This window comes from Perca flavescens, chromosome 14, assembly GCF_004354835.1.
Source record: "Perca flavescens isolate YP-PL-M2 chromosome 14, PFLA_1.0, whole genome shotgun sequence".
Classification (NCBI taxonomy): Eukaryota; Metazoa; Chordata; class Actinopteri; order Perciformes; family Percidae; genus Perca; species Perca flavescens.
The window spans coordinates 20,780,653-20,807,289 of record NC_041344.1 but is presented as its reverse complement, the minus strand read 5'-3'; the positions used below and the strand labels follow the sequence as shown (position 1 = coordinate 20,807,289).

Here is a 26,637-nt window from a genome sequence, read left to right as displayed (position 1 = left end):
GCTATGTACAGAGAATGTGCTATAAAAAAAAATAAAAATTAAACTAGTAGTTTAATTGACTTTATAAATTTGTCAATGATACAATTGGCACACTTTATTTTACACAACATTCATTTTTGTGCACAATATTTTGCCTATTAAGTCTATTCTAAAAAAAATAGATTTAGTCTTCAAATGATGTTTAAATGAACAAATTACATAATTACATTTGGCTGTTCACATTTGTAATGTCATGAAAAACAAGAACACAGGAGATTTATAATTGTGTCTTGACTTTCTTTCAGAACACAAATTAGTTTAAACAATCAAAGGCATAACAATAATGCATTGCATGTCAAGAATTTTGACAGAACTGCACTTAGGTGATCTGTGTTTAGCAATTCATTGTGAATGATTAGCACATTATCAGCAGCAGATCAGTCCCTGGGTCAGGTGTTGTTGATATCACTTCTTGGGCAGTGTGTCCATGTACTTGCAGATGATTCCCAGCATGACCTCATCAGCCCCTGCACCAATTGAAATTAACCTGGAATCTCTGTAAAATGGACACAGTAAATACAAACTTTTTTTTTCTGAAAAAAATAATTTAATTTTCTTCAACATCTGATTCACTTAAATAATTGCAGCAATGATTCCCCCCCCCCCCCTCTCTCACTGAAAGTGACACTGCACATCCTGGACCCCTTGTTTAGCTGCATCATTTGCCCCATCAGTAAATGTCAGCAGAGAGTAAAATACATAAATAACTTACTTGATATATACACTGAATAAACAAATGAGAAGACTCATAGCTCAACAGGAGACTGACCCTAATTGCATCTCTTCAACAATTAGTATTACTTGATCACATGCTATGTTTATGTAAAAGCCATAAATCAATCTGAGCCTAACAATCTGGTTTAAATTCCTTGTAAAAATACATTGACCATGAGCTGTATAAAGCTCCTGCTAACTGGAGAGGTTGCTTTTACCATAGAAACAGTATACCCTCACAAAAGCATAGTTGGCAGTCTATTATAACCATAGTTGGCTAGCAACCTGTGTTAGTGACATGTGTGGCGACGTCATGTTTTTGCAGTCACGTATTTTTTACAGATGAGATGAACAAAGTGCACAGGTGTGAAAATAATAAAAAATCATGGAGCTAAAAATCCATGAGATAGAGAAAACAGGAAAGAGTTTTAAAACCAGATTACTGAACAAAAGACTTATTTCAGTTAATTTTGTTTTCTGACCAGCCTCACCTGTAAAATCTGCTGACCAGAACGTCACTGGTGAAGCCCATTCCTCCCCAAAATTGGAGACAGCTGTCACCCACTTCCCTGGCCAGGCGGCCCCCCTTTAATTTGGCCATGGATGCCAGCCTGGTGACATCATTGCCTTTAATGTACAATGCTGCAGAAAAAAAGGAAGAATACAAGTAGTGGCACAAGCACGGGTGTGTGAAAAATGGCAAGGTGGATGAAAAGGCATTATAAAAAAATGTACAGAGGAAAATTAGGACAAACAAACAAACAAACGTGGCTCAGTTTCAGGGTCACTGGTGGCTGATCAATGCCTCTTTCACACGTTCCTGCATGATTTTTCCTGTTTCAGTGTGCATGTGTGTGCTTTCTATCTACCAGTGCCAAACAGATGCAAAAGCTTTGATCTGTTTCTGGGCTAACAAATCAGAGCAGCTAGATTCATTCAAAGCTGCTTGCCACTAAAGTGGTTACTAACACGAGAAAAATCACAAGACCTTGAACACCTGCCCACCACGATGCACCCACATATTCATATCATTAACACTGCAGCGTAAAGCACTTGGGATGTATTTTGGAGAAGCTGGGTATGTGCCAGTTTTTCAGGTGGCCAAACTGGCTGCGAGTTTTGAAGCCATGCCAGTACACACAGAACCAACAGTAGTTTGGTAGAGCAAGTCGGCCTTTAATTGTTTAAACCCCGGCTCCTCCTGTCCAAACATAAGTGTACTTGAGTAAGACAGTCAATCCCAAATTGTTCTACTTAACTTTAAAAGAAAGTTGAAAGTTCGTACTTTATTTGTTCTTTGAGAAGGAAATCTAGATTAACACAGTAACAATTAATATAATTACATGGGAAAAGACAATGTTAGCATAGCTCTTGAATGCCTGTGTATATCTTAAAAAAAACAACTTACAAAGTAGGGTATAATTTAACTCCAGACAAAACATGGTGTTAATAAGTTTCAGGCAACTCATCCAGGAAATTATTTTTGCTTTAGCAATCTAGTAGCAAGCAATTACTCTTCTGTCTATAGCCAGCCGACCATACTGTTGTTCACTGTTCAACTTATCTCTACTTAATAGTTAAGCTACCACATTATTCTCCAGCCAGCACTATTCCCTCTATCTTTTGAACCAACCTGCTGCATTGTACATGTACAAATTACCCACTCAAGGCTAGTTTGGCATTCACATCATTCTTTTAGGACTGAGTCAACTGTGGCCTTTGTTACTGAAGTCTTAGTCTTATCTATGGTATTAAGTGCCATGAGGACAGCTGCATGCAAATCAAGCATGTATGTTTCTAATCCAGGCCTGGGTTTTAAAATTAATTTGAATATGCAAAATCTGGAAGTGAAATAAACCAATAACCCAAGTGCTGTGATAATACAAACCGCACCCTCTTACATCTATCATATACTATTAATCTTTCACTTTTTTTTGTTATGTCTGTATATAAAGCGACCGCACCTGTAGCTCGGTAGAGGAGGGAGCGGAGCAGCTCGACCTCCGTCTGCAGCTCAGCCAACCTGAAGTGAACCGACTGGTGGTAGAGGACAGACTGCTTGAAGATCTTCCTCTGCCGTGTGTACTGGATGGTCTCCTGAATGATGTTGTCCATCATGGTCAAGACTGGAGGTGTTAAGATAGACATGGAGAGATGTGACCTTATTACTACTACTGCTGCTTCCACCTGCACTGTATGCATGTACAGTATGTGAGTGTTTGTCATTTGTGTCTCTGATTGATGACATGATGCACAAAGGTTTACCAGGCCAGACGCATCCATTTCAGATTCAGTAATAGCGCGTAAAAGTTGAACTTTCCCTAGAACAGTTTCTCACCAGTTCCCCCAAGAAAGATATTGATGCACACTTGTTACTCAGAATCAAAAGTTTACTCCTTTACAGAAGATTAATGGCTTGAACTGTGTGACCTGAACTCCCCATTTCGTGGAAACTGTAATGATCCATTAATACAACAAATTGTGCAATTTACAGTTAGATCTGTGGGAGGTGGATGAGCTGTGGTGAAAAAGAAAGTGAATAAAACTATGAAAGATAATAGGGGAGAGGGAGAGATGAATAACTGTCAGAAAGGCTCACTCACTATTGGCCACTGCCCAGAGCCTCTCTTCCTGGAACTGAAGCATCTGATAGGTGAAGCCCATGCCTTCCTGGCCGATGATGTTCTTGCAGGGCACACGAACGTCATCGAAGAACAGTTCAGCTGTGTCTGATGACCACATACCCAGTTTATCAATCTTGCGTGCGACGTGTACTCCTACAATGGTAAGGACAGGAAACAGAAATGTCATAATGCATCTCGGCACAGGCAGACTAATAATAATAAATCCTACTGATAGAACGGATACGGACATTCTGTAGAGAGGGTGTTTTATGGTAAATCATGTGAGAATATTGCAGTAATTCTTTTGTTTTAGGTAGAACTGAAAAACACAGACTCTTAGATTTGAGGGCTTTGTATTTGTGAATTTGATGTATGAATCCCAGATGATGAATGTCATTTACAATGATTAATTTACAGCTTAAATGTTTTTTGTCCAAAAAAAAAAAAAAAAAAAAAGCCTTCTGCTTCTACAGGAAAATCATCCCACAAATAATGGACTCCTACCTGGTAGGTTCATCGGCAAGCAGAAGAGGGATTTGTTTCTGTGTGGGGGCCCGTCACTGGTGTTTGCGAGAAGACAGATCCAGTCAGCCTGGGTACCACTGGTGGTCCACATCTTTCCCCCGTTGATCACATATTCGTCCCCTTCCCTTACTGCCTTTGTCTTGATACCTGAATTAAAGATGTGGCGGAGTGTGTACATGGATGGAGGGAGAGAGAACATTGGGAAAATGAGTATAAGGACAGAAGGTTAAATGAAAAGTTTCAATAGATGAATAATCCTAGAAATAAAATGTTGGCCCTTAAATGAAAAGCTGAAGCTGGTGTATTACTCTAAGTGTAAAAGATCATACTAATCTTACTATACTATACTAACTAACTAAAGAAGTCAAAAAGTGGTGAAATCTGATGGGCTATATTCAGCATGCCCTTCTCTCCAGAGAGAATATCAGTGCCAAATTGATTCTAAAACTTCTGTATTTCTGGCTCGTCAATCATTTCTGTAGAATGAGTTCCTTTAAAATGGTCCTTCAGAAGCTAAAAAGGAAATTACGATAATAAATGGCCAGAAGATGAAGGTGAGACGTACTTGAGACATCAGAGCCGGCTCCGACTTCACTAACTCCGAGGCAGGCTACTTTGTCCCCCATGATGGAGGGAAGGAGGAACTCTTTCTTTAACTCAGCTGAACCAAACCTGCAGACACACAAATATGTAGCAATGAAAACATATTAGTAACTATTAATTAGAAGTTACCCCTTGACACTAAGGGGAAGCCAAGAGCACCCTTTGTTGATTTCCTATAAACTAATATCTAAAAGACAATACTTCTAAACAAAGTAGATCGACGGAGAGAATTGTCAGGCACCTCTCTAATAAAAGTTGTGTGAAACAACACTGCCATGTTTAAGGCAATTACAGTTCCAATGGGACAGAGGAGGAAGTCTTACCCTGAAGCTCCATGGTATTTTGGCTACTCTCTTAGCACTTAGACCTCACTGCAAGCTAGTGTAGATCCCCTAATTAAGCTCCCGAGACTCCAAACTGTCTGTTTCCCTGAAATCTTGTAGCAACAGCTGTTTTACAGCAGGATGATATCACACAACAAGCCAAGGCCATACATGGGTGAGCCAAACAATTACCAAATATATGAATCCACATATCCTTAACGAGTGTAACTTCTGAAAAAGGGCTGCACAATAGGCTGTATTTTTTTAGCAAAACTATAATATCACCACTAAGATGCTGTTAAAAAAGGGCCTGGACCATATAAGATTAAACAAAGGGGTAATATGCATGACTTGTTGTTACAGGTATACTGTATCTACATCTGCAATATGTAGAAGTTAGCCAACATTAAAGAAAAATATCTTTTACACACGATGCAGTAAAAAGTACCTGGGATGATCCTAGTTTGTGCGGCAGTGGACTTCAGTTTTAATTGTTCATAATACTCTGCAGCCACTGGGCTGGCAGAGTAGCATCGCAGCTGAACAGATGGTGCTGCAGAACCTGTTAATATGCAATTCATTGATTCACTGTAAAATCCTCTGCCTTCAGTATATATCGCTGTCATAACTTGTTGATAACCCCAAGTGAGGACACCTTGTAGAAATGTGTAGATTTATTTAGCAGTGGTCAGAAGCAGTATAGATATGGATTGGGTTATAGTGTTTGTACCAGAATAAAATGGATTCTATCTGCATCACTAAGTGTGCAATCAGTGCAACTCACAACTTAACAAGTGCAGCTGTTGACGTAATCATTGCCCATTAGACCAATACAAATACACTAAAATAAACACAATGACAGACGTCTCTGCAGAGCTAGACCACACAAAGAAGAAAATGTCTGAAAAATGTCCATTGTTTGTTTGGACAACATAATTATCTGCAGGGTTTGCAATTCAAGCAACATTTAACATCTCAAAATGAAACACACATGTAGGATAAATGTTTGAAAATGTACTCCAGCTCTTACACAAATGGCTCTAGTGGTGGTGTAAAAAGGAAAAAAAAAGACAAAGCAGACATTGATGCCTGAGTCGCTGATTAGTTGTTGTCCTTTTGATAAGAAAAGACAGAGGTGAAGAGAGAGTATGGCAGCAAGCAACAATGCACATTTACATAAAGACATGTCTCCAACCCAAACAGAGTTTCTTTAAGGGAACAGTGAAAACACTGGATTTGGGGATGTAATACTACGCTGCAAACCTTTCCCCTATGACAAATCTCAGCACATGTATCAATATCATTGTTAGTGGGATTGTACCTGGCCAGTGCAGGAGTAGCCATGTCACTCTGTACACCAATGGCCATGGGGATGCCTCCACAGCGGATGTTGCCCAGCTCCTCTGCAACAGCTACGCTGTAGCTGAAGTCAAGACCCAAGCCTCCATACTCTGCATAGGACAAAACACACACACCCCTTTAGCTACTGCTGACAGTTCCAAGGCTGACAGTTCACTGTACATTGTGTGGGTTTTTTCTTCAGATTCTTTTTTCCTTATTTATGCACATTTGATAATAGATGTGGACCTTTGCTACTCCTCTGAAAGAGGAAGAAAGAATGGCGTACCAATATCACTTTGGATAAATATACCCCATCACTACTGTACATTAGTCACCTTAAACTAGCTCTGCACCCACCTTCCTTGTCTCCCTTCCCTTAATTGTTTCTCTCATCTTTGTGATCAAGTCACTGCCTTGTTTCTATGTTTCTGTAGGCACTCATACACACTGGTATAATATTCTCAACTGATGTGTTGGCACTGGAGCATGCACTCAAATTAATTACAGGATGTTATCATTAATTGCGCTACCTGTAATTGTGTGTAAAAAGCACTGCTGGGAGATCAAAAGCATGGAGCAAAAAAGGGTCATTGACATCTCAGTGTCATCTCATCGGTTCTGCTTAGTATATAAAACTTGATTTTGATCTCTCAAACAACTAATTTACTGAAAAAGTAAAAAGAAAAAAAGATTCTATTTCCTCCATTCTGGCAGTGGAGGCATTTGCAAAGAGTTTAAGTCATCAATAGCATTTAACAAGCTGGCTTTTATACTGCATTTCTCTTAAAAAGGTATTCTTTGTAGGATTTTCCTTAAAAACAACGTATAGACAAAAGTGATCCCTCTAAATCATCACTTATGACTAGTGATGATCAAATGAAGCTTCGCGAACCACTGTCTTTATTTTCTCAGCTCACTAGATGGCGCTCTCTGTTCAAAGAAAAAGGTTAAACGAATGGCAATTCAGTGTGTTTTCAAACCCTTTGTTGAATAGAGAGCGCCATCTAGTGAGCTCAGAAAGTAAAGAGTGGTTCACGAAGCTTCATTTGACCATCACTACTTATGACCCACTAGAAGTGTATGGTGGTGTCTGTATCTGCAGACAACCTGCCGTTTTTAATGTATTTTCTCTTTAATTCTTATTTTTGTGAATGTGGGACATGTATGGGCATTAGCAAAGAGGCTTTTTATGAAAACAAATGGCTCTCTGCAGTACAGAAAACTGAACATCATCATCCCATGCTGGTCTAGCAAATGTTAATTCACAGTTAATTCTTTAGGACAAATATCTGAATGATAACATCTAGTCAGCAAAATGTAACAAGACGGAGTATTTTTAAAATGCTTGGTGCTGTCAGAGTTGAGGCTTGGACCGAAGTGCAGGAAGGTGAGGAGGAAGCAGCAGGAAAAAAGTAACAATTTAATGATAACACCATAGACAGTATATAATGGACCAATAGACCCCGTTGCTCTGGACGGAGACCAGTGAAGGCTATTAGAAGCACTTTTCCGGTGATGGCCAGCTTTACTGCGCAGCCTCCAACTGAGAGAATGTGACGTGAGCAACGTGTCTGAAAGTTGTAAGTCTTCTGGTAGCTGTGCCAAGAGAAATCTCAATCATTCCCAATCTTACAGATACGGAGACTGTAGGTGTATGTAAGGAGATAACATGGGCACAGGCTAATTATTGATCACTAACATGCTAGTTAACATTAGTAATTAAACCTAAACATCTCATGTAAGTCGAAACTGCCTGCGAACTTCTCCTGTACTATACGGTAATTCCTCTACTATGCGACAGTAAGTCACTTGGTTATGACACAATCGTTAGCCTATTTTTACAAAAACGTCTGCTACGGAGCCATAACGTGAGGTACAAGGTAATGGAGCCTTTTATACATTGTCGTGTTTCTTTGGAACTAAACAACGGACAAATAGAGTCTTTAAACGCTTCAGATGTAAAGTTATTCGCAGTCAAGTGACGTAAAAAAAAAATGGCTGTCAGCGGAATGCTAACAGAAGGTGATGGCCAGTTAGCAACAACATGGCGCCATGATGGCTCGAGTTCTGAAGCGAAGCTTACCCCCTTGGATAACACAAAGACAACTTACAAAACATGCAAGCTGGTAATGTCCAAATAAAAGAAAAATCAACGAACACGGAAGGAACGGGGGAAATCAAAGAACATGTAAGAATATATAGCTTACGCTGGAAGGAACTACCACACAAGACTCAAGACGGATGACGACAAACCAACAACAGACACAGACTAAATACACAACTAAACGAGGGTGAAACGAGGGACAAGTGACACAAGGGCTGGGAAACAGGTGAAAGACATCAGGGCGGGGCAGACAATCACACAGGCGGGAAAAACACAAGGCAGGAAGTAAAACAAGACATGACATGGGAGAAACAGAGGGACTACAAAATAAAACAGGAAACTAAGCATGAAACACAAGACAGAAACATGAGACTTAAAACAACAAGGAAATAGAGAATAAATCAACAGGAAAAAACTACAACAGAAACCCACAGGTGCTCAGTTTTCCCATGAATTAATATAGTAATGCCAGCCACTAGATGATGGAAACTAGCACTGACTAACAATGAACTATACAATTATGTGTGAATTTACCAAATGGAGGACTGCAAATCTAGCAAAGTGGTTTAATGTCACCTGTCAGACTAGTTATCAAATAAAGTAAAGCACAGTCTGGCAGACTGTCAGAGAGAACAAGGAGAAAAAGAAAACAGTACAAAATAAATGGGGACATAGGAAGAGGGAGATATAGTGGGAAAAGCAAACAAGGGAGTGGGGGAACCAAAAATAAGAGGAAGCAGGTGCAGCTGTGCAGCGATAAGTCTCTAAGCACTGGAAACCCTGTGGTGGATAATGTGGATGAAGGGAAGCACTGAGGTTTATTCCACTGCAGGCCGTCTGGCTGAACAAGTAAGCAGAAGAAAAACAAACAAAAGTCTGTCACAAATGTCAATCCTACACATGTTTCTTTTGAACACCAGCTGTTCCTCAGTGTAGGTTCTCATATGAGGCACATATTGAAGGATAGAGATTGAGATCATTTAAAAGGTGCAGCACCAGCAGATACTGGCAATGTCAAAGAAAAAAAGAGAGTAACAAAGTTTTATATTCTATTTGCATAGCAACACGAGTGACCTGATGATAAAACCGCTTCTCCCAGGAGAATGGCAACATGGGAAAGATGGCCAATGAATCAATCATAAGCTCAGATCCATGACAATTGTGTAACAATTACTACAAGTGACATAGGTGTAACTGCACTATTACTCAACTGCAGAATGCATGTATCACCATTACAGTGTCATCTACAATCAAATCCGAAAAGTCACTGTGTTAGTAACGTTTCTGAATAGAAAGACAAGCCATTGTAATGCATGTATCATATTACATTATTATAGTTTTACCAAAGTAGAAATTGTGAGAAAGGAAACAGCCTGGACACATAAGGCTCTGCAAGAAGTTATTCACTTAAACATTTGTAGCAAAAAACATTCAGTTAAAAGAGTAAAATGTGGAGGATGCCAGGTTCTATCTGTCAGGCAGGAGACAAAAGGCCATTGCCATGGTGTGAACTGCAGATACCTCTTCCTCAGAACAGAGGAAAACAGGCAGGGAGCCAAGGGTCATCCCTGTCTTCTCCCTCAACGTGGCTCTCTTAGGTAAACTTCCTGTTCTCATGTTTTGAAGGTAATAATGCCTTTCCATGTACATGGAAAAAGAGTGGGAAATAAGTGCTGAATGTTCTTGTCAGTGGATTAAATAAAAAGGGACCTGCTGTATAGCTACAAACCATGTAAACAGGAGCATTAACTTTCTTGCCCAGTGCTCTGTTTTCCTGGTTTTTAAGTCATCAATGCCCATGGAGGGGCTTAAATTAATGCGTAGAAACAGGAATTCAAAAATAGGCCTGAATTACATTTGAGTTCACTTGTTGGGAAGACTCTCAGATTTGTTTTATTTCTTTCTTTTCTGGGACATGTTATGCCTTTTTTTTTTTTTTTTTAAGATTATTTTTTGGGGGCTTTTTCCCTTTATTAAATAGTGACAGTGGATAGACAGGAAAGGGGGAGAGAGATGGGGGATGACACGCAGCAAAGGGCAGCAGGTCGGATTCGAACCCGCGCCGATGCAAAGGACTCAGCCTACATGGGACGCACGCTCTTACTGGGTGAGCTAGAGGCCGCCCCATGTTATGCCTTTATAAGATAGTAGAGAGATGACAGGACATCAGGCAGAGATGGGCAATGACATGCAACAGTCGGCTTTTTAGGCCCTAAGCCACGAGAGTGCCACTTAGAGTTGTTTTACCTCCTGACTACTACAACATGGCACTTTTAAATGTTTATCGAGAAATTAAAACCATATAACAAATCATTCAGTCTTACATTTTAGAGTTATCTTCCATAGAACAATGAATCATTTCAAAATGTTATCCCAGCTCTAACAATGAGATGAGATCATTACACTTCCCCATGCAGTTTAGCCTTTCTAGAATTGAACGTCTGTAACTTGAAACAAGACAGATTAAGGTAGATTGCGCACATCACGACAATATTACTTGATTCTGGATCATTTTTTAAACAAGGTTATTTATATTGTGAGTAGATTACAAAATGTCACCATATTTGCAGATGTTTTATTACATGACTATGAGAGTTTTTTGTGTTGTATTTGGCTTCGACTTTCCACCTGATGAATTATTTCTCCATTGAACAGACTCCTAAATCCCCATTGCCATTCCTGTAATCCGAGCCTCTGAATCAATTAAGCGAGTGCAGAATTCTTGGAGTCTGCTTCATTAGTCAGCACTGCAGCAAAAACACGTCTAGTTGGAGCTACTCCAACTGCACACTGTCCTGACGACATATAATACCATGGCAACTTTAGTTATTCCTAATATTATTACAAAAAAAATAAGCCAAACACAGCAAGAATTATCAGAAGGAGCCAGATTCCACATTATGGTAACTGAGCAAAAGTCATTTTGAAGACAATACAATATTTGTCCATTAGCTTTTGTTGACTAAAACATAATTATTTTAAGACTTAAGACTAGAATCAGTGACTATATACTGTACTGCAAGTATATGATGTACAGTATATGATTTAAATTGCTTACTGAAACATGTCAACCCTGACAGTTGTTTCTATATACTTAACCCACGTAATCTACCACCTGATAATACAGTGTGTCTTCTGCTGGGCCGCTCCTCCTCTCTAATCCTGCCAACTAATGCGTAAGACTTGTGTCCTCAGCACATTTTAATTCCCTCGCCCTCCCCCTTCTTTGACCTACAGACCTGTGGTGCAATCTTCTTCACAGAGCTCAATGTCTAACATTATTCACCTGATTTGTTCTTTCAGCAGCAAATGTCAGAACAGCCATAACAGCTGTTATCATGGCAAGACGAAGACCAAGATGAAAAGTGGCAATTGAATAGAGATGAACAAATCTATTACTGTGGGAATACCTGAATGTGGTATAACTGAGAAACTTTAGATCTCTGTTGTTGATTGTCAAACACTTTCCACAAATCTATTCTTACATTCAGAACGAAGTTACACATCACAACCGCAACTATTTCGTGGTCCTGTACTGTGCAGTACTTATTCCGCTCCCTCCTGAAGCCCAGCAGTGACACAGCTGGGTACACATCTGGAAACGGGATAAAGTTTAGCAGACAGCCATCATCACAGTGGGACCATTTCTAAACCAGACCAACTGTAATGTACGGCTTTCAAACAGAGAGAAACTTCAGCTGTGAAAAAGAAATGCCTTGAAGCGAAGATGGTCAGTCAGAACACATTTTTGATTCCCTTCACACAAATTCTTCCCACAACTTAAATAATGATTCTGAAGTGACTGTTATTCATGTGTATTCTTGTATTAAAAAATTGTATCTTTAAAAGCAAGGGCTTTTTAAGTAACAGATATGTTATAGATTTATTATGGGACTTTTGGAATGGCAAAAGAAACAGCACGTCCCAAAAACATAAATCATGTGGATGCACAGATGAGTCGTCATAATTGTATGAATTACCAACTAAAGTGCCCAAGAATACAAATGGAGTCAACTTGTTAAAATGAACATTCTCAGGGAGAAACAATCAGGCAAAATGGCTTTTTGTTTCCAACAGCACAAAAGGTGCACTAAATTAGGCACCTTGCTATGATGGCTGTTATCATTTTCTGCCAGTCCTAATATCTCCTTAGATTCTTTCCATGAAATCAAGCCTCCTCCAAAATAAAAAAGGCTTCTGGGTCTCTAAATCAAACAGACCTTTTACCTAATTGCTCTGCTCCAGATTATGCACAAAAAACCAACTAGATTAATTAAAACATTAATTTTTCATAAAAATGTCATTGATCTCAGATAAAAAAATAAAAAAAAACATTCACATTTAGTAAATCCTAAATTCCTTTTCAGAGTCTCAGGGGCTGGAAACTATCCCAGCATACACTGTTAGTCGATTACAGACCTGACAAAGATACAGGTGGCCAAACAAACACCAACTTTCATTCCTGTGGGCAATGTCATGCCAGACTCCGAAACAACAGGTTCTTTGTCTGTGTCTAATCACCGAGCAACATCATCACCCAAACGTGTGTTTGTTGGTTTTTAAATGATCCTCTCAAAGAAAAAGATAACCAAACACTCTTACCGACTGGTTTGCTGACTCCTAGAAAACCAGCACTTCCTAAAATCTTGAAGATTTTATGGGCTGGAAACTTCCTTTCTGCTTCCCACTGATCCACGTGTGGGTTGATCTCCTGGTCGATGATCTAGAGCCCACAAAAGGGAAGAGATATGATATGTTATGTTATGTGTGTGTACTTCTTATAATGTGCATGAAATAATGTTATCATTTTTTCTGGTGTTTTTCAAGCATTTTGTGCATATGTTTGCATGTTTCTGTGCGAACATGTACAGATTTAAAACGATGATTCTAACAACAAATGACAGCCCTGTTAATCTATCTCCTGTGTCACAACTAACATCAAGAGGATTTCATTACATTACATTATGAGAGAAAAAAAAACACATACAATGACTGTAATCCATACATTGGTTCCCTGCTGTGCAGTGCACATCTCTACTTAAGTCTATGAAATCTATCTCTAGCAGACAGCGAGATAAGGTATTACATATCAATGAATAGAGAGCAGGCTGGAAAGAGTACCGCGCGGTGAATCTATAATGATGACAATACAGTGACAGTATGCATGACATGCTAGTTCCTATCAGTCCCGTAATGATAAGCGAAGCTTGGCTAGTGACATAGAAAATGACAAGATGCAGACTTATAAAACAATGGCATGGGTTTGGCCTCAATCCCAAACTGTGTCATTTTGGAGCAGAAAAATGGTGCTTAAAACCAACTTGTAACAAAATTCAGTGACAATGTTGGTAACACAAAACGGGTAAGTTGCCCAATACAACTTACAGTGCAAATTACACTGAGGGTTTGGGGATTTGGGTGTTTTGAGGGATGGCACGGATACTTTTATACTAAAGCTGCTGGTAGCCAATATTGTGCTGATATTCCACAACTTTGCATTCAACCAATATAATAATGACTAACTGTTTCCTCCACCGTTTAATTCTTGGCAGGAAACCTCTAAAGTAATATTTAGAACAGCATGCAAAAATAAAGCTTGGTTCTGAAACCCAGTTTCCCTCTGGGTTAGCAGCCACTCCACTTATCCGGCCACAAAGCCTGTGATACACAACTGCCTGAAGATGAAGGATGACTTTATTATATGCTTTAAAAGTGTGGGGGCGAGGGAAGAAAACTTTGCAGTTAAGGAATACTTTTCACTGTATACAGCACAATGTGGCTGTTTCGTTAAAGGCACTGTAGGTAGGATTGGGAAGATCCAGGACTTAGCCAAATAATTTGAACATCGACAACTTCTCAGTCCCTCCCAAAACAGTCTCTAAGCCCCTCCCCCCACAAGGGAGAATAAATGCATGTGCATGAGCAGTGATTGACATGCAGTTAGACACCCCCCTGGCCCTGATTGGTGCATCTGAACAGGGAGCAGTGGAGATTTGCAAATCGCACTAGAGGCTGTAAGTGGTGCCAGAGGAGCCTTTTTTTCTGCTTCATGTAGTTCTACTTGAACATAGGGTCAGTTTCAGTAAATATGACAGAAATTTAGTTTTATAAGTCTTACCTGCTGGACCTTTAACTAGCTGATACAGAGTATGATTTTAATAACTTATATTAATATCTCCAAATGTACCAGTTTTGTGCTCACTCGTATCGGAACTAAATAAAAATTCAATAATTAATTCATAAGGAACGAATAGTGCCTTGGTTTTGTGAGTTATGGCCAAAAATGCCATCTATTCCATGCTTTGGAATAGACTTTGGAATGAGTGAACCTTGATGCAGGGACTCATTTCGAGCACCTGGAAGTGGTCAACATCTGGAGAAGCACTTACGAATCTAGTGAAACCCTCATACAGTGCTATTTTTGCGGGAACTCACAGAGAATAGGCTATATGTGGATTACAGTCCATGTGGTAATTAGCTTAGTAATTGCACAGGACATCAACAACAGTTTCTGCAAAATAAGTGTTGTACCTGCCATTTCAACCAAATAAATTAACAAATAAATATATAAAATAAAAATGTATGAGCTGTGACTTTCCTTGTCTGTTTCTAGCTGGATGCTTTTCAATCCAAACTAAAATATCCTCCAACAAAGGGATTTGGACTTGTAAGCCAAATTTATATAAACAACTACAACAGCTTTGCTTCTGGTGTTATTCACTTTAATGCATAAACATTTCTAATGGGCAATGTTCTCAACAGACCCATGCCAATCTGCTCTATAAATGTGTTTATCTGCTCAGTAAAATATGCTGTAAAGGGTGGGTCAAGCCCATGAAAAGTAATGATTAAAACTAAAGAGGTATCTAACAGAAATTGGAACATCAAATTCAAGCCTCGGCCAATAAACCATGTGCAAAATGTGGATTGTGAAAAATAAATGCTATTTAATTATTCTTTCATGAAGCTATTGTTAAATCTTTGCTTGAGAGCGAAAGCACAACCAGCAATGATGACTAGGCCTGTGTTTTACCATTCAAACTAAAAAGAAAAAAAGTGCTGAAGAAGAATTCACAGGCATTTTTCCAGTACTGCAAAAAAAGTGTGTTGGAAGGAGAAAAGGATCCTTCCAAAACACACAAACCCAAACCAGCCAACCATTTTCTGACCAGCCAAAAAAAACCTCACTGGCTGAGAAATATCTAAATACGAGGCAGACAGAAAACATGGACATCATTTTTATGCCGCTTCAAACTGAAAACAGACACTATTTTCACAGGCCTAGGCCTGAATGTTTGAAAATCAGGCTAACGACAAACACAAGACCGAGCTGTAAAAAAAGCAGGTACTTGTCCCCTTTAACCTGCAATAACACCCATCTATTTCAAAGTTCAAATCCTGAGGAGGGAAAGGGAGGGTTGACTAGCTGTTGGAAAGGGAAACAAAAAGGTCACCAGGGAGTGACCCTAAAGCTCTAGTGTGGACTATTTGTGTTGCACACCAGAACAATTTCACATTACCCAAGTAGCAGGACAGGGTAAGAACATTGCACTCATCAAAATCTTACAAAATTTCCAGTCTAGAGTGTTTTACCCCTGGCACACTTCATTAAGACTGGGCCAGTCCAAATGGTTGTGTTAATGTGTATTAACTTGTATCACATTATTTGTTTGTTAGACATTTTGCTATACCATTTCCATCCCTTTGAAATAGTAAGTTCACTTCTCTGGTTGTATTATATTTATATTTTCTCAAAACAGCCAGTTTTGCAAATTATTAGCTAGACTGCCAAGGTCTGGAATTCAGAATGAAGTCTATATTCTTACATATATTTTCAGGTCATTAATTGACTAGATTGGCAACGCTCATTCACATCAATGTTTTGGTTTTTTTATGTATAAGTTGTTTCAAAGTTAAATATATTAAAAAGTTGACTATATTACAACAAAAATCATGATTATGATTATAACATCATATATATAACACAATACAAGACTATAGATGCAAATCATTCACCCCTATTGCCAATAATAACTGCGGTATAACCAAGCAGGCAATTCACGCAGTCAGTGACAGTCAGTCAGTCAGTCTACACCACAAATGTGTAAATGAAGAAGAAACCAGACTCCTAAAGCAGGACTCCAACTTAAAGTGTATCAAATCACTGCATTTTAAAGTGTTGACAGTTTCAGAGTTTTATAACAGAGATGAAAAGATGGTACCACACGTACAGTCTCTCACTCACAGCAACATAACAACAGTCATAAACTACCAAAAGGTTGAACTAGCAGAAATCCATAAATAGTTAGGCCTAAGAATTATTTTATCATGATATATTTGTCCCACCCCAACTTAAAATGCAGTGACAAAAACAGTGTTTTAGGTAGTTGTGTTTAGGGATAGGCCGATTATCGGGCCGTTTCTTGGCAGTTTGCAGATAATCTGTATCCGCGTTTTATTTGCCTGATAACCAATAAAGTTAATTCATTAAAAAGTGCACTCTTTGGCTCCGCTACAGCTCTCTGTCTGTCCTTCTGCTTCTGTTTCACTCACCACTGATGATATTATGTCAAAAGTTTCAGATGTATTAAATAATTGCTTAAAGCATTTAAACAAAGTTTTGTGTTGGAGTTTGTAACATTCCAAAATCTTAATTTTGACTTAAAGATTTTCATTTTCACTGTGAATGCATATTGGTTCCAAATATCGGTTATCGGTTTCATTAACTACTAATAATCAGTATTGGTATCGGCCCTGGAGAACCAGTATTGGTCGAACCCTAGTTGTGTCACAAATATTAATATTTATTTGCAGAAACAGATTTTTCAGGCAAGGAGAAAAGTCATATAAAAAGCCTTTATTTAGCTGATTTCTCTCTCTCTCTCTCTCTCTCTCTCTCTCTCACACACACACACACACACACACACACACACACACACACACACACACACACACACACACACACACACACACAGTTTGTGGGAGACTGGAGTCTGAGCACCACACTATGTAACACACACAAAGCTACAAGAGTCTAAGTGTCCCCCCACCACCACCACAAACATAAAATTGGTAGTGGAAACATTGGCACTATGAACATCTGACCTTGGACAGTCACTAAAGGATTTCCTATAACCCTATGTGTATACCATCTATAAACACACATTATCCTACAGTGATTTCTTTTAATAAACCATGCTGCCTCAATTTCCCTTTCCTGCACTGCAATTATATTGTTCTGCATTTCCTTTTCACATTTTCATCCTTCCCATTATTCCCAGTGCTCATTTATTTTCAACCTCCTGGTATTCTTTTGAAGGTTTAGTCACACAACATGCTTCCCCCCATTTACCGCAACAGCTTTGCTCCCTGCCTTAAATTAGGCACTTGTTGTTATTTTTGCAGTCTCTGTCTCCAATGTCTGTCTAGTAATGTATCATAAATGAGTCATGCTGATTACTAATGGTTGCTTTGAAAATGTATTACCATAATTTGCAACTGCTGATATTTAGCTTTTCAAAAGTAACAGCCCTGCATGTCAGATAACTAGCAGAAAAGTTTTTTAAGTGGAGGAACCTGGAAAAAGAGGGCATATTTCTGTCTTTGAAACCAAACATTGCTCAAGTGAAGAGCAAATAGTCTGCAGCCTTAACCCAATTCACAAAATGTACTATAATACTGGAGAAATTAGAGTGAATACTAAATAAAAAGTCACACATTCAAATTAAATAGCCATCCCAATTTTTTTACATCTCTACACATGAATATTTCAAGGTTTTAGCAATTTCATGAAAATATTGAAATTCCTAAATTATTTTGAAAGTCAATCACCAGAAAAATAATATCAGTTTTCAAATGTGCAACTAAAGATCTTTGGCTCTTCAATGAGGGAGACGTAACATATGATTCAGTGCCAAATATTTGTTTGATACAAATAATATCTGCTTTGGCTAAACTACATGGCTCAGTTAGGCTTGTGCAGTCATTTGAGGATGTAAACATACAGCTTTTCAACAGAAGTAGCAACGTCAAAACAATGTTCCAATTTGGTGATATGTTTGTTATTGGTGAAGCTACAGGCCGTAATACAGAGCAACTTCTGCAGACATCAACACAGTCCAGTCAAGGGGAACTATATAACAAGCTAGCAAAGTGACCTCTCACCCACTTTTATTATACGGCCTTTCCGCTGCTTCTTACAGTTACATTAAGCGGAATAACACTGCTGCCTTCTATCAACACATACGGGTATTTCAATATCCACCTGTCACCTGCTAAACAAAGCAAAATGTTGCCTTGTTTGCATGGTAACGTCATAGCTTGCTACGTTAGCTTCATTTTACCTTTCTAAGGGACTCCTTTAATGCAAAGTGTTCTTGTGTGTAGATTAAATGGTCACCCGCGGTCTCTGGGTCACCTGACGTTACGGTTTTCGATGACACCTTGTCAGACACCGACCGGACACCAATACATGAGATAAATTTGTAGAAATGACGGCTGCTGACTAGCAGATTACAACGGAGAGCTCCTTCGCGCAGCGCCATCTCTGTTGACATCCGCTTGTGTGCGCGCGCATGCGCATGCTGCGACTGCAACTTAAACCCTCTTTGGGAATTCTGGGATAAAATATTAACCCCAGTGGGAAATTGAAATGTTGGTAGTGTCTGACTTTCCGTCGGATTCCGTCATTTGGGGAAATACCACCAATAAACAAATATAAAATGGGTAACCCATAGTTTTCAAAAAAAGCCTCCACAACAAAAGTACGGAGACAATATCTTGTGACCCCTAGGTATTGGGACCCATTACTCTAGGACCTATATATAGGCCCACCAACCCCCGGGTCACAAGATTAATGAGTGGGGTTGGTAGAACAGGAAAGAAGTGGAAAACACAACATAGGTCTACTTCCTCGGCACAAAATTACATATTTGTTTTCTTTTCCCTAATCTTTGCTATTTTATTGTGAAATACTGTATATATGTACCTCTTTAGACTTCTAAAAATCACTGATTCAATCCTTTATCAATTGAATGAAACAATATGTGAAGGGAAATCACTCTGACGGTCCTGACTCATGCAATGTGTGACAAAGGGTCACAAATCATGCTTTATTTGAAAAGGTCATGAGGTAAAACGGTTAAAAACAACCAGTAGATTTGCACGTTTTTGCCCCTTTATTAAAAAAATTTAATGCAGCCTACACTCTAAGAAATAAATCTAAAAAATAACAGAAAAGGTACTAGCAGCTCATTACACGGACTCTGTCCTGCAGTTATTTCTGTTATTTAATGGTTTACCTACAGTATAAAAGCTATGAATGTTACATAAATCCGTAAAATATCAGTAAATGTATTTGCGAGTCATTACCTGCCTACATTTTCTTCTATTCCAGGCAAAAAAACGTTAAACTATGAAGACAAGACCTACTACAACTTGTACATTATGGTCATTTAATCATGCTACAAAATGTTAATGATCTCCTAAAGCTATTTGAGAATATGTTGTGTAAACTTTAAAGCCAACTGAGTTATGAAGATCTATTTGTTTCTCTACTCTGTCTATAACCTGAAACACAGTAAATAATGGAGACAGGCTGAGTTATAAACAAGCACATTTAATGGCAGTTGCTTCTGTGTATGAAATAGAACATGGGCCCATTTGCTCAGACCATATACAACGCATGAGAGAGAAGCATATAACCCTCGCCGAATACAACTCTTATTTATGAATCATTTCAAAGAAAAAGATTATAAGCCTACAAATCTGTCCAGAAGATGGGGAATTGTTTACATGGATACTTGTGAATATTTTTTTCTTTATTACTGTATGTCCCCTAGTCTGCATCTCCATTTTATGTGGAGAGGGAGAATGTCCTTGGGTGCTAATCTGAGATATGAAGAGCTCCTCAGGTCGAGTCTAGCAGATGACACAGCCACCTTTCTCCTTGAAGGGGTTCTTCTCCTCTGAAATGCCTTTGACGAGGGTGTCTTCTTCCTCTCGAGCCTGAATATAGTCCTTGATTTCCTCACAGCATTTAGATGTCTAAAGTGATCAGACAAAGGTGTTGGGAGACAGTCTTATCCAGAAATGTTTTTTTCAGTTTGAAATGCTGCTCCTGGTAGCATTAAGGGTACTTTATACAATTACATTCTAACAGGTTGACAATTATTATGTTTTGCTTGTCAAGGAGAAACGTTTGAAACCTAATATCTTTGGTACCTTTGAAAACAATAAAGACACTGACATATTCATCACTTCTGTGCAAAGAAACTTACCAACCACCTCTCAAGTTTCACTTCAAGTTTTTTTTGGTTTAACTCCATCAAAGCCTTGTCCTTGTCCGTCAGGTCATCCATGTTGATAACAGGCATTCTCTGTCAAAAAAAGGAAACATTCATAATTTTTTGCTAAATCGTCATTGCCTCTTCATATGACAGATAAAATTAATCTCAAAGGATTGTAAATTACACTCCACAAAACTCAACTGAAAGAATAGAAATGTACTTACGGTTGCTTAAAGGGTGCAGTCCTACACCCCTGAAATCCTGCTGAAGAATCCCTCTCCTCTCCCTCAATCTGGGTTATAAAGTAAGTGCATAAACAATCCTAATCCGCTAATCTGATTAAAACAAGGGCCCACTGTATGATCAAGCCAGTATCTGAAGTATGCTATCAAAGCGGATGGTGAGTCACAAAGGTGTCTGTTTGGGTTCTTTTTGAATATGTGTAAAACAAGGAGCTGTATTTAATGTATATTGCAGATTCAATTTGGATTTGTGTTGTTTTGACTTTGCTTTTTCTTACATTCAGAAATGGGTTAAGGGGTGGTACTTCATGTATCAGGTCACTTTGATAAAACGGCTAATCTGTATTTAGCCTCCACCTGTCAAGATGGAGACACATCATTGTTCTAAACAGGACTGCACGGCAGTTTTCTAATAACAGCCTTAACAATTTACTATTTTTTTATGTAAGCTTTATCATTGAGATTAAGAATCTTTTCATCAAGGGAGGCCTCACATTTCAAAGGAGAAATTTACAAGAGTCAGTTTGAAACAGGTACATTTAAATAAATCCTGCCTCTAATTCGTTAATTTTGGATTTAAAAGCCATTACAGTAATGAATCAGTCTGCAACAACATTATAGGCTATTCCACGCAGAAGGTGCAGAATACTTTAGCTGCAACTAACCAGTGCGATAGAACTATGCAGATATGTAAAAACAAAAAGCTTTATTTTATTGTCCATTTTTACTCAAGTTTTTAGAATGTGCTTTCAAGTCTAATAGGGGCCTTGAGCATTTGGTGCAAGACATCACTGTTCCCCTGGAAGAACGTTGAAGGCAGCTGCAATTATTAAGCAAATAAAAGACAACATAGATTGCAAAGCTAGAAATGTAGCACAGTGCTTTTAGGCTTTGAGTGAAGTGTGTGTGTGTGTGTGTGTGTGTGTGTGTGTGTGTGTGTGTGTGTGTGTGTGTGTCAGCTGCAGTGAGCCGGGTATGTGATGGGAACTTGGCAGGATGGATCAGACAAGTAAAAAATTTGCAATGTTAGTGTTTCACAAGACTGTCTGAAATTACAAAGATGCTGTGGGGTTACTCAATCTCTGTACATCATTCTCAGTGGAAGCAGAGAGAAGGTAACTTTCTCCCTTGATATTTCAGTTGGGTTGAATATGCCCTTAGTCACTACATTACAGTAACAGTCGCATAACGCAATATTACAACGTAATAACGAACCTTGTGATGTCATTAATGAATTCATCACCACTCCAATCTGGTTGCACTGTAGTATGGTCATGAGTCATTACATCTCCGCCCCTAAAGTTCCCCTGGGAAACACTTCACTATAAAGCTGGATGTGGCTGGGATGGTCGGCAAAGCGGAAAAGACTGGTGTTGGAGCAAAAATTGGCACAATGGAGTTTTGCATATTAGCGCTGTTTACACTTTTCTCCTCGTTTTACAACGCGTTGGCGTTGTCACCTAATGGTAACCAGACATCATGTTTTCGTCGTTTCTTCAGTATTTTACCGAACTCTTTAAGAGCACTTACAAGTCTTTGTTGTTGGCCATCACATGACCTCCTGCGTTAGACAAGTTTGCAATAGATCGGTGTTACGCGCAGCAATATTTAAAGCTTTTTACCCTTTTTTTCTATGGTGGTTTCGTGTTTGAGTAACAATATCTTTGCTGCTTTCAGGCATGTGTCTCCTTCAAGTGGACGAGGGACCTTGCAGGGCAGAAATTGAGCGCTACCACTACAACACTATTACCCAAAAGTGCGAAACTTTTTACTATGGTGGGTGCCGAGGGAATGCCAATAACTTCAAGAGTTATCAGGAGTGCCAGAAAATATGTTTCAGAATCCCAAGTAAGTTCTCAACATGAGGAAGGTGTGGTTTAACTCTTTGTATTCTGTATGTATGTAGCCTACTTTGACTACTAAGAAAATCATAAATGTAGGCTCTATTTGATTAGACTTGTTATTGTGAGTTCTTTCTGTGTAACATAATTAGAGGTAAGGATGCCACTTGATCTAATCCAAACCTTAAATCTTGTCATTGTTTTCCCCAGAGGTTCCTCAACTCTGCAGGTTTCCTAAAGAGGAGGGACCCTGCCGGGCCCTAATTCGCAGCTACTTCTTCAACATGACCACCATGCAGTGTGAGCTCTTTCATTACGGTGGTTGCAATGGCAATTCCAATCGCTTCCAAGACCTCAACTCTTGTAAGGAGTACTGCAGTCCACGAAAAAGTAAGTATAAACTTTTTTACTCTGACCTGCTGCCACTGAGTCATCCTGAAGTGATGCTCACTGGCATCTCTGCGTGAGACAGTGTGGCGATACACTGAGATACCAGAGATGATTTCATTCCAGAAGTTTGAATTATGTCGTTAAGAAAGAAGAAACAAACAAGCATTTCAGCTGCAATTTAGACGTACTACTGAGAGAACTTCACACTTTCAGTATGTGTGGAAATAATGCTAAAAAGCAATCAAAGACTCAGGCGGTTCTCCTCTTCAAGTGACTGATGACATCCTCTAATTGTGCTTTGTCTCTTATTTTTCAGCTGTTCCTGTGCTCTGCCTGGACCCTCTGGACAAAGGGAGGTGTTCAGCCTCCATTCCTCGGTATTACTACAACACAGCCACCAAGATGTGCGAGGAGTTCATCTACTCAGGCTGTGGAGGGAGCAGCAACAACTTTGTCTCGAAGCAAAACTGCATGGACGTGTGTGCTAAAGGTGTGTGAGGGGGGGAATGCATGTGGTGAACGTCTCACTGTCCACAATGAAGCCTGTAACTGAAGATTATCATTTAAAGAGAATAATTATGCTCTGCTAACTACATTATCAAAGGAAACCAAGGAAAATCTGACTCTCGACAGTTATATTTGCTTACTTATGAGTATAGACATATAGGTTATCATACTAATCAGTTGTTATACCCTTTTTTTTTTGTTCCAGGAGGGAAAAAACTCACACGCCATGGAAAAGGTCGTCGTATGAGACAGAATAAAAATAATCACATCGCTTTCTTGCAGGGGTAGACGTCTGACACTCAGGGATTCTCACTCTGACAAGCCCTTAATGGAAACTAACATTTAATAAACTGTTATATGCCAAAATGCTGACCAGCTTTTCTTTGTTGTTACTGGAAGAGTTATAGTGGCACATACATTTCTAATGTATTTGTAATGCTTTATAAGCAATTTCAAATGTGATTTTACTGTATGCTGTCCATGAAGTTTGTTACTACTGCACTAATGTTCTTGATTGTGTGTTTTGATACTGTATGTATGCTTTCTATAAGTAATACATTATGATAGTGAACTTTTTTATTTGCTGTTTACAAGCACATTTTTAATAAAATATACAGAATTTTGTGTGCCATTTTCTGTGCTTTTATGTTGCTGTTGTCGGTAAATGACTGCATTGTGTGTTATTTGAATAATCAACTAATTAAAAATGTGTTTCTTACAACTTTTTTAACCACTGCATATATCCTTCAAGAGTGCCTTTATTAGTTTTACCAAAGCACAACAACACTGCAGGAAAAAAACAAAAAAAAAGGCTTGGCTGTTTCCTTCAATTTCTCACAGTCACTTTCACTTTATCTTGAGGCCTCTTCCATTCCTTACTAATGCTGCTGTCTTCCCTCCTTATCTGGTAATACTTTGCAAGGCACTCAAGCCTATCTCGTTGCTTCAGCATAGCCTTGAATCAGGAAGGAAGCAATTACGGCGCAGCAAACGTGACTGTGGCAGGTTCATTACGTTTCTGCATGTTTCAAGGAGAGGTTTACAAAATGTGAATAATGAGCTTCCAAGCTTCAGCAATTATGATGTCATTATATTTACATATACACTACAATTATAACTACAAACCAGAATGCATCCATGCACAAAGCATGGTAAGATAATGTATGCACAAATATCATTGGATAAGATTTTCCCTTTTCTTTGATCAATAATATCAGTTTTCTGAGATAATATACTTTATGTATTACAAGAAAAATCTAATTGCTTTGTAAACCCATTAAGGGAAAGATGCTACCAATTTAAAGTATTCTGTGTTTTGACTGTCCTAAATCTCTGCTTAGTTCCATCTCCTACTGTATAAGGCGCTCTGCCATTTTCCACGACAATAAATATTTATAGAAGATATCAAAGGAAATTGCTCACCCATCTCGCTGGGCTATACATAGCAATAAATGGTAATACATCTGGCTATAGCCCCCTTGCTATTAAGAACCAAAGCTAAATCATCTACTCCATAGCGATATGAGTTAGGATGTCATCCTAACAGTCTGTACTCAGCTTCTCAAAAGCCACATAATCTTGAAATCATCACTACTGGTGGTTTTGGGTAATTGAGGTTAAGATTTATTTCACTTCCTGTTTCTTTTAGTAAACTTTTCTTCCCTGCCTGGACTTTTCAATCGAAAAAATATAAGTAATAGTATGTTTCAGAGGCGTAGAAAGCAGAAAGGGGAGAGAGGCGTGTGCAATGTCATCCGCTACAGGTCAGTGGTGGTGCGTTAAAAAATAAGCATCATACAGTGAAGCATATTTTACGATATATGTTTCTGTTGCAGCTGACACTAAAACTGACAAATGTCGTAACAAATCTTTTGTTTTGAGTTCAATTACACCTTGCAGGAACATATTCTTACGGGTTATTTAGAACACCTACATGGCAAATGTGTAAGATGGTACAAATGGATACAGCTGGTTAACATTTAATTATACAAAGCTCTGTCTTGAGGCATTAATGGGTGGCTGTGTAACACCGGCTGCAAAAGATCTGGTGTAGTTCAGAGGGCTTGAGATGAATTGATCCTGCTCCATTTATTTCATTAGCTACAGTGCATTAGGCGGGGTCATTTTGTCTCCCATTCTCAATGGTGATTAATCGACGTTTACATTGAAGCATGCTTCACATTTAAAACAAAGTGTAGGATGCTTTGATCGTTTGTCAGACAGTAATATTGTTTTGTGATTTTTAAGTTATCAAATTAAAATACTGATTTCAAAGTAAGTACGTGTATAATGTCTGTGTACTATTATGTATCTTAGACGCCCCCTGGTGGCAGATTCACACATTTTGACACATAGACACATTCACAACAACAACCCACAGATTCACACATTTTCACACATACACACATTCACAACAACAACAACCCCAAAAAGCAACGTTTACAATTCTATTTTGGGGTACAAGTATGTTAAAATATCCTCAATCTATTTGTAAATACAACAACAAAACTTTTGTATAATATCAATCTGGAAATAAATTAGCTATAGTTCTGACTTCTTCACAGTAATTAAACTAGTAAACTGCACATACAACAGATTTTGCAGCCACCTGTAGTCACTATATGTTTCAGAATATTGGAGCAACCCACACCATGAAGCTCAGGTGTTGAGTCAGCAGCATTTATTCTACTAAAATCTGTTTCTGGGGGTGGATGTGGTTTGCTGAATTGAACACTGCCTTCAGAGTGCTCTCACAAACCACCGGGTGGAGATCCAGCTACATGGTTTACAAGTTTCCTCTCTCTTTTTTGGCACAGAACCAACTCATCTTGTGTTTTTAATCTAAGAAATCTGACATTTTTAAGATGGTTGAGCAGTGATTGAATATTTTAAAGACACAGTTCCTCAAGGAAAACGAACTCCTAAGATGATTTAGTAATGCTTTTGCTTTAGACAAATCAATCTTGTCCAATGTGTGTCCCCAAGGCCAGAAACAGGAAATCCATTTTTGCTATTTGTGATATTATCAGCAAAGAAAACAACCCTGTCTATAGATTGATGGCTAACTTTGTTGTTGCTCATGAAAACTCCTTAGCTT

At 38.7% G+C, this 26,637-nt stretch overlaps 3 protein-coding genes across 3 annotated transcripts; 1 reads left to right on the top strand and 2 right to left on the bottom strand.

The window, feature by feature from the left end:
* Window positions 1-44: 44 nt before the first annotated feature.
* zgc:85777 lies at window positions 45-18,828 on the bottom strand. The gene is made up of 9 exons (XM_028597993.1): window positions 18,617-18,828; window positions 12,876-12,996; window positions 6,150-6,279; window positions 4,468-4,574; window positions 3,882-4,049; window positions 3,357-3,530; window positions 2,718-2,879; window positions 1,245-1,395; window positions 45-535 (listed from the first exon to the last, which is right to left on the bottom strand). The coding sequence occupies exons 1-9, from the start codon at window positions 18,815-18,817 to the stop codon at window positions 445-447; spliced, it is 1,305 nt and encodes a 434-aa protein (XP_028453794.1). The 5' UTR covers window positions 18,818-18,828; the 3' UTR covers window positions 45-444.
* Window positions 18,829-20,025: 1,197 nt separating this feature from the next.
* Window positions 20,026-22,359, bottom strand: gngt1 (guanine nucleotide binding protein (G protein), gamma transducing activity polypeptide 1). Its single transcript, XM_028597803.1, has 4 exons — window positions 22,018-22,359; window positions 20,785-20,852; window positions 20,552-20,650; window positions 20,026-20,318 (listed from the first exon to the last, which is right to left on the bottom strand). The coding sequence occupies exons 3-4, from the start codon at window positions 20,645-20,647 to the stop codon at window positions 20,193-20,195; spliced, it is 222 nt and encodes a 73-aa protein (XP_028453604.1). The 5' UTR covers window positions 20,648-20,650; window positions 20,785-20,852; window positions 22,018-22,359; the 3' UTR covers window positions 20,026-20,192.
* Window positions 22,081-24,171, top strand: tfpi2 (tissue factor pathway inhibitor 2). The gene is made up of 5 exons (XM_028597801.1): window positions 22,081-22,268; window positions 22,480-22,650; window positions 22,854-23,033; window positions 23,350-23,523; window positions 23,746-24,171. The coding sequence occupies exons 1-5, from the start codon at window positions 22,148-22,150 to the stop codon at window positions 23,826-23,828; spliced, it is 729 nt and encodes a 242-aa protein (XP_028453602.1). The 5' UTR covers window positions 22,081-22,147; the 3' UTR covers window positions 23,829-24,171.
* Window positions 24,172-26,637: the final 2,466 nt, after the last annotated feature.

What these genes read in the sequence shown, in the direction of transcription:
- zgc:85777 (XM_028597993.1), bottom strand. Translation starts at nt 18,817, where the DNA reads ATGGCGCTGCGCGAAGGAGCTCTCCGTTGTAATCTGCTAGTCAGCAGC. An exon ending in AGGAGTCAGCAAACCAGTCG is followed by an intron (nt 6,280 to 12,875) that starts GTAAGAGTGTTT and finishes TGTCCTATGCAG; the next exon opens with AGTATGGAGGCTTGGGTCTT. An exon ending in CTGGTCAGCAGATTTTACAG is followed by an intron (nt 536 to 1,244) that starts GTGAGGCTGGTC and finishes TCCATTTTACAG; the next exon opens with AGATTCCAGGTTAATTTCAA.
- tfpi2 (XM_028597801.1), top strand. Translation starts at nt 22,148, where the DNA reads ATGGTCGGCAAAGCGGAAAAGACTGGTGTTGGAGCAAAAATTGGCACA. An exon ending in AATATGTTTCAGAATCCCAA is followed by an intron (nt 22,651 to 22,853) that starts GTAAGTTCTCAA and finishes TGTTTTCCCCAG; the next exon opens with AGGTTCCTCAACTCTGCAGG. An exon ending in GTACTGCAGTCCACGAAAAA is followed by an intron (nt 23,034 to 23,349) that starts GTAAGTATAAAC and finishes CTTATTTTTCAG; the next exon opens with CTGTTCCTGTGCTCTGCCTG.
- gngt1 (XM_028597803.1), bottom strand. Translation starts at nt 20,647, where the DNA reads ATGCCTGTTATCAACATGGATGACCTGACGGACAAGGACAAGGCTTTG. An exon ending in TGAAACTTGAGAGGTGGTTG is followed by an intron (nt 20,319 to 20,551) that starts GTAAGTTTCTTT and finishes TGATCACTTTAG; the next exon opens with ACATCTAAATGCTGTGAGGA.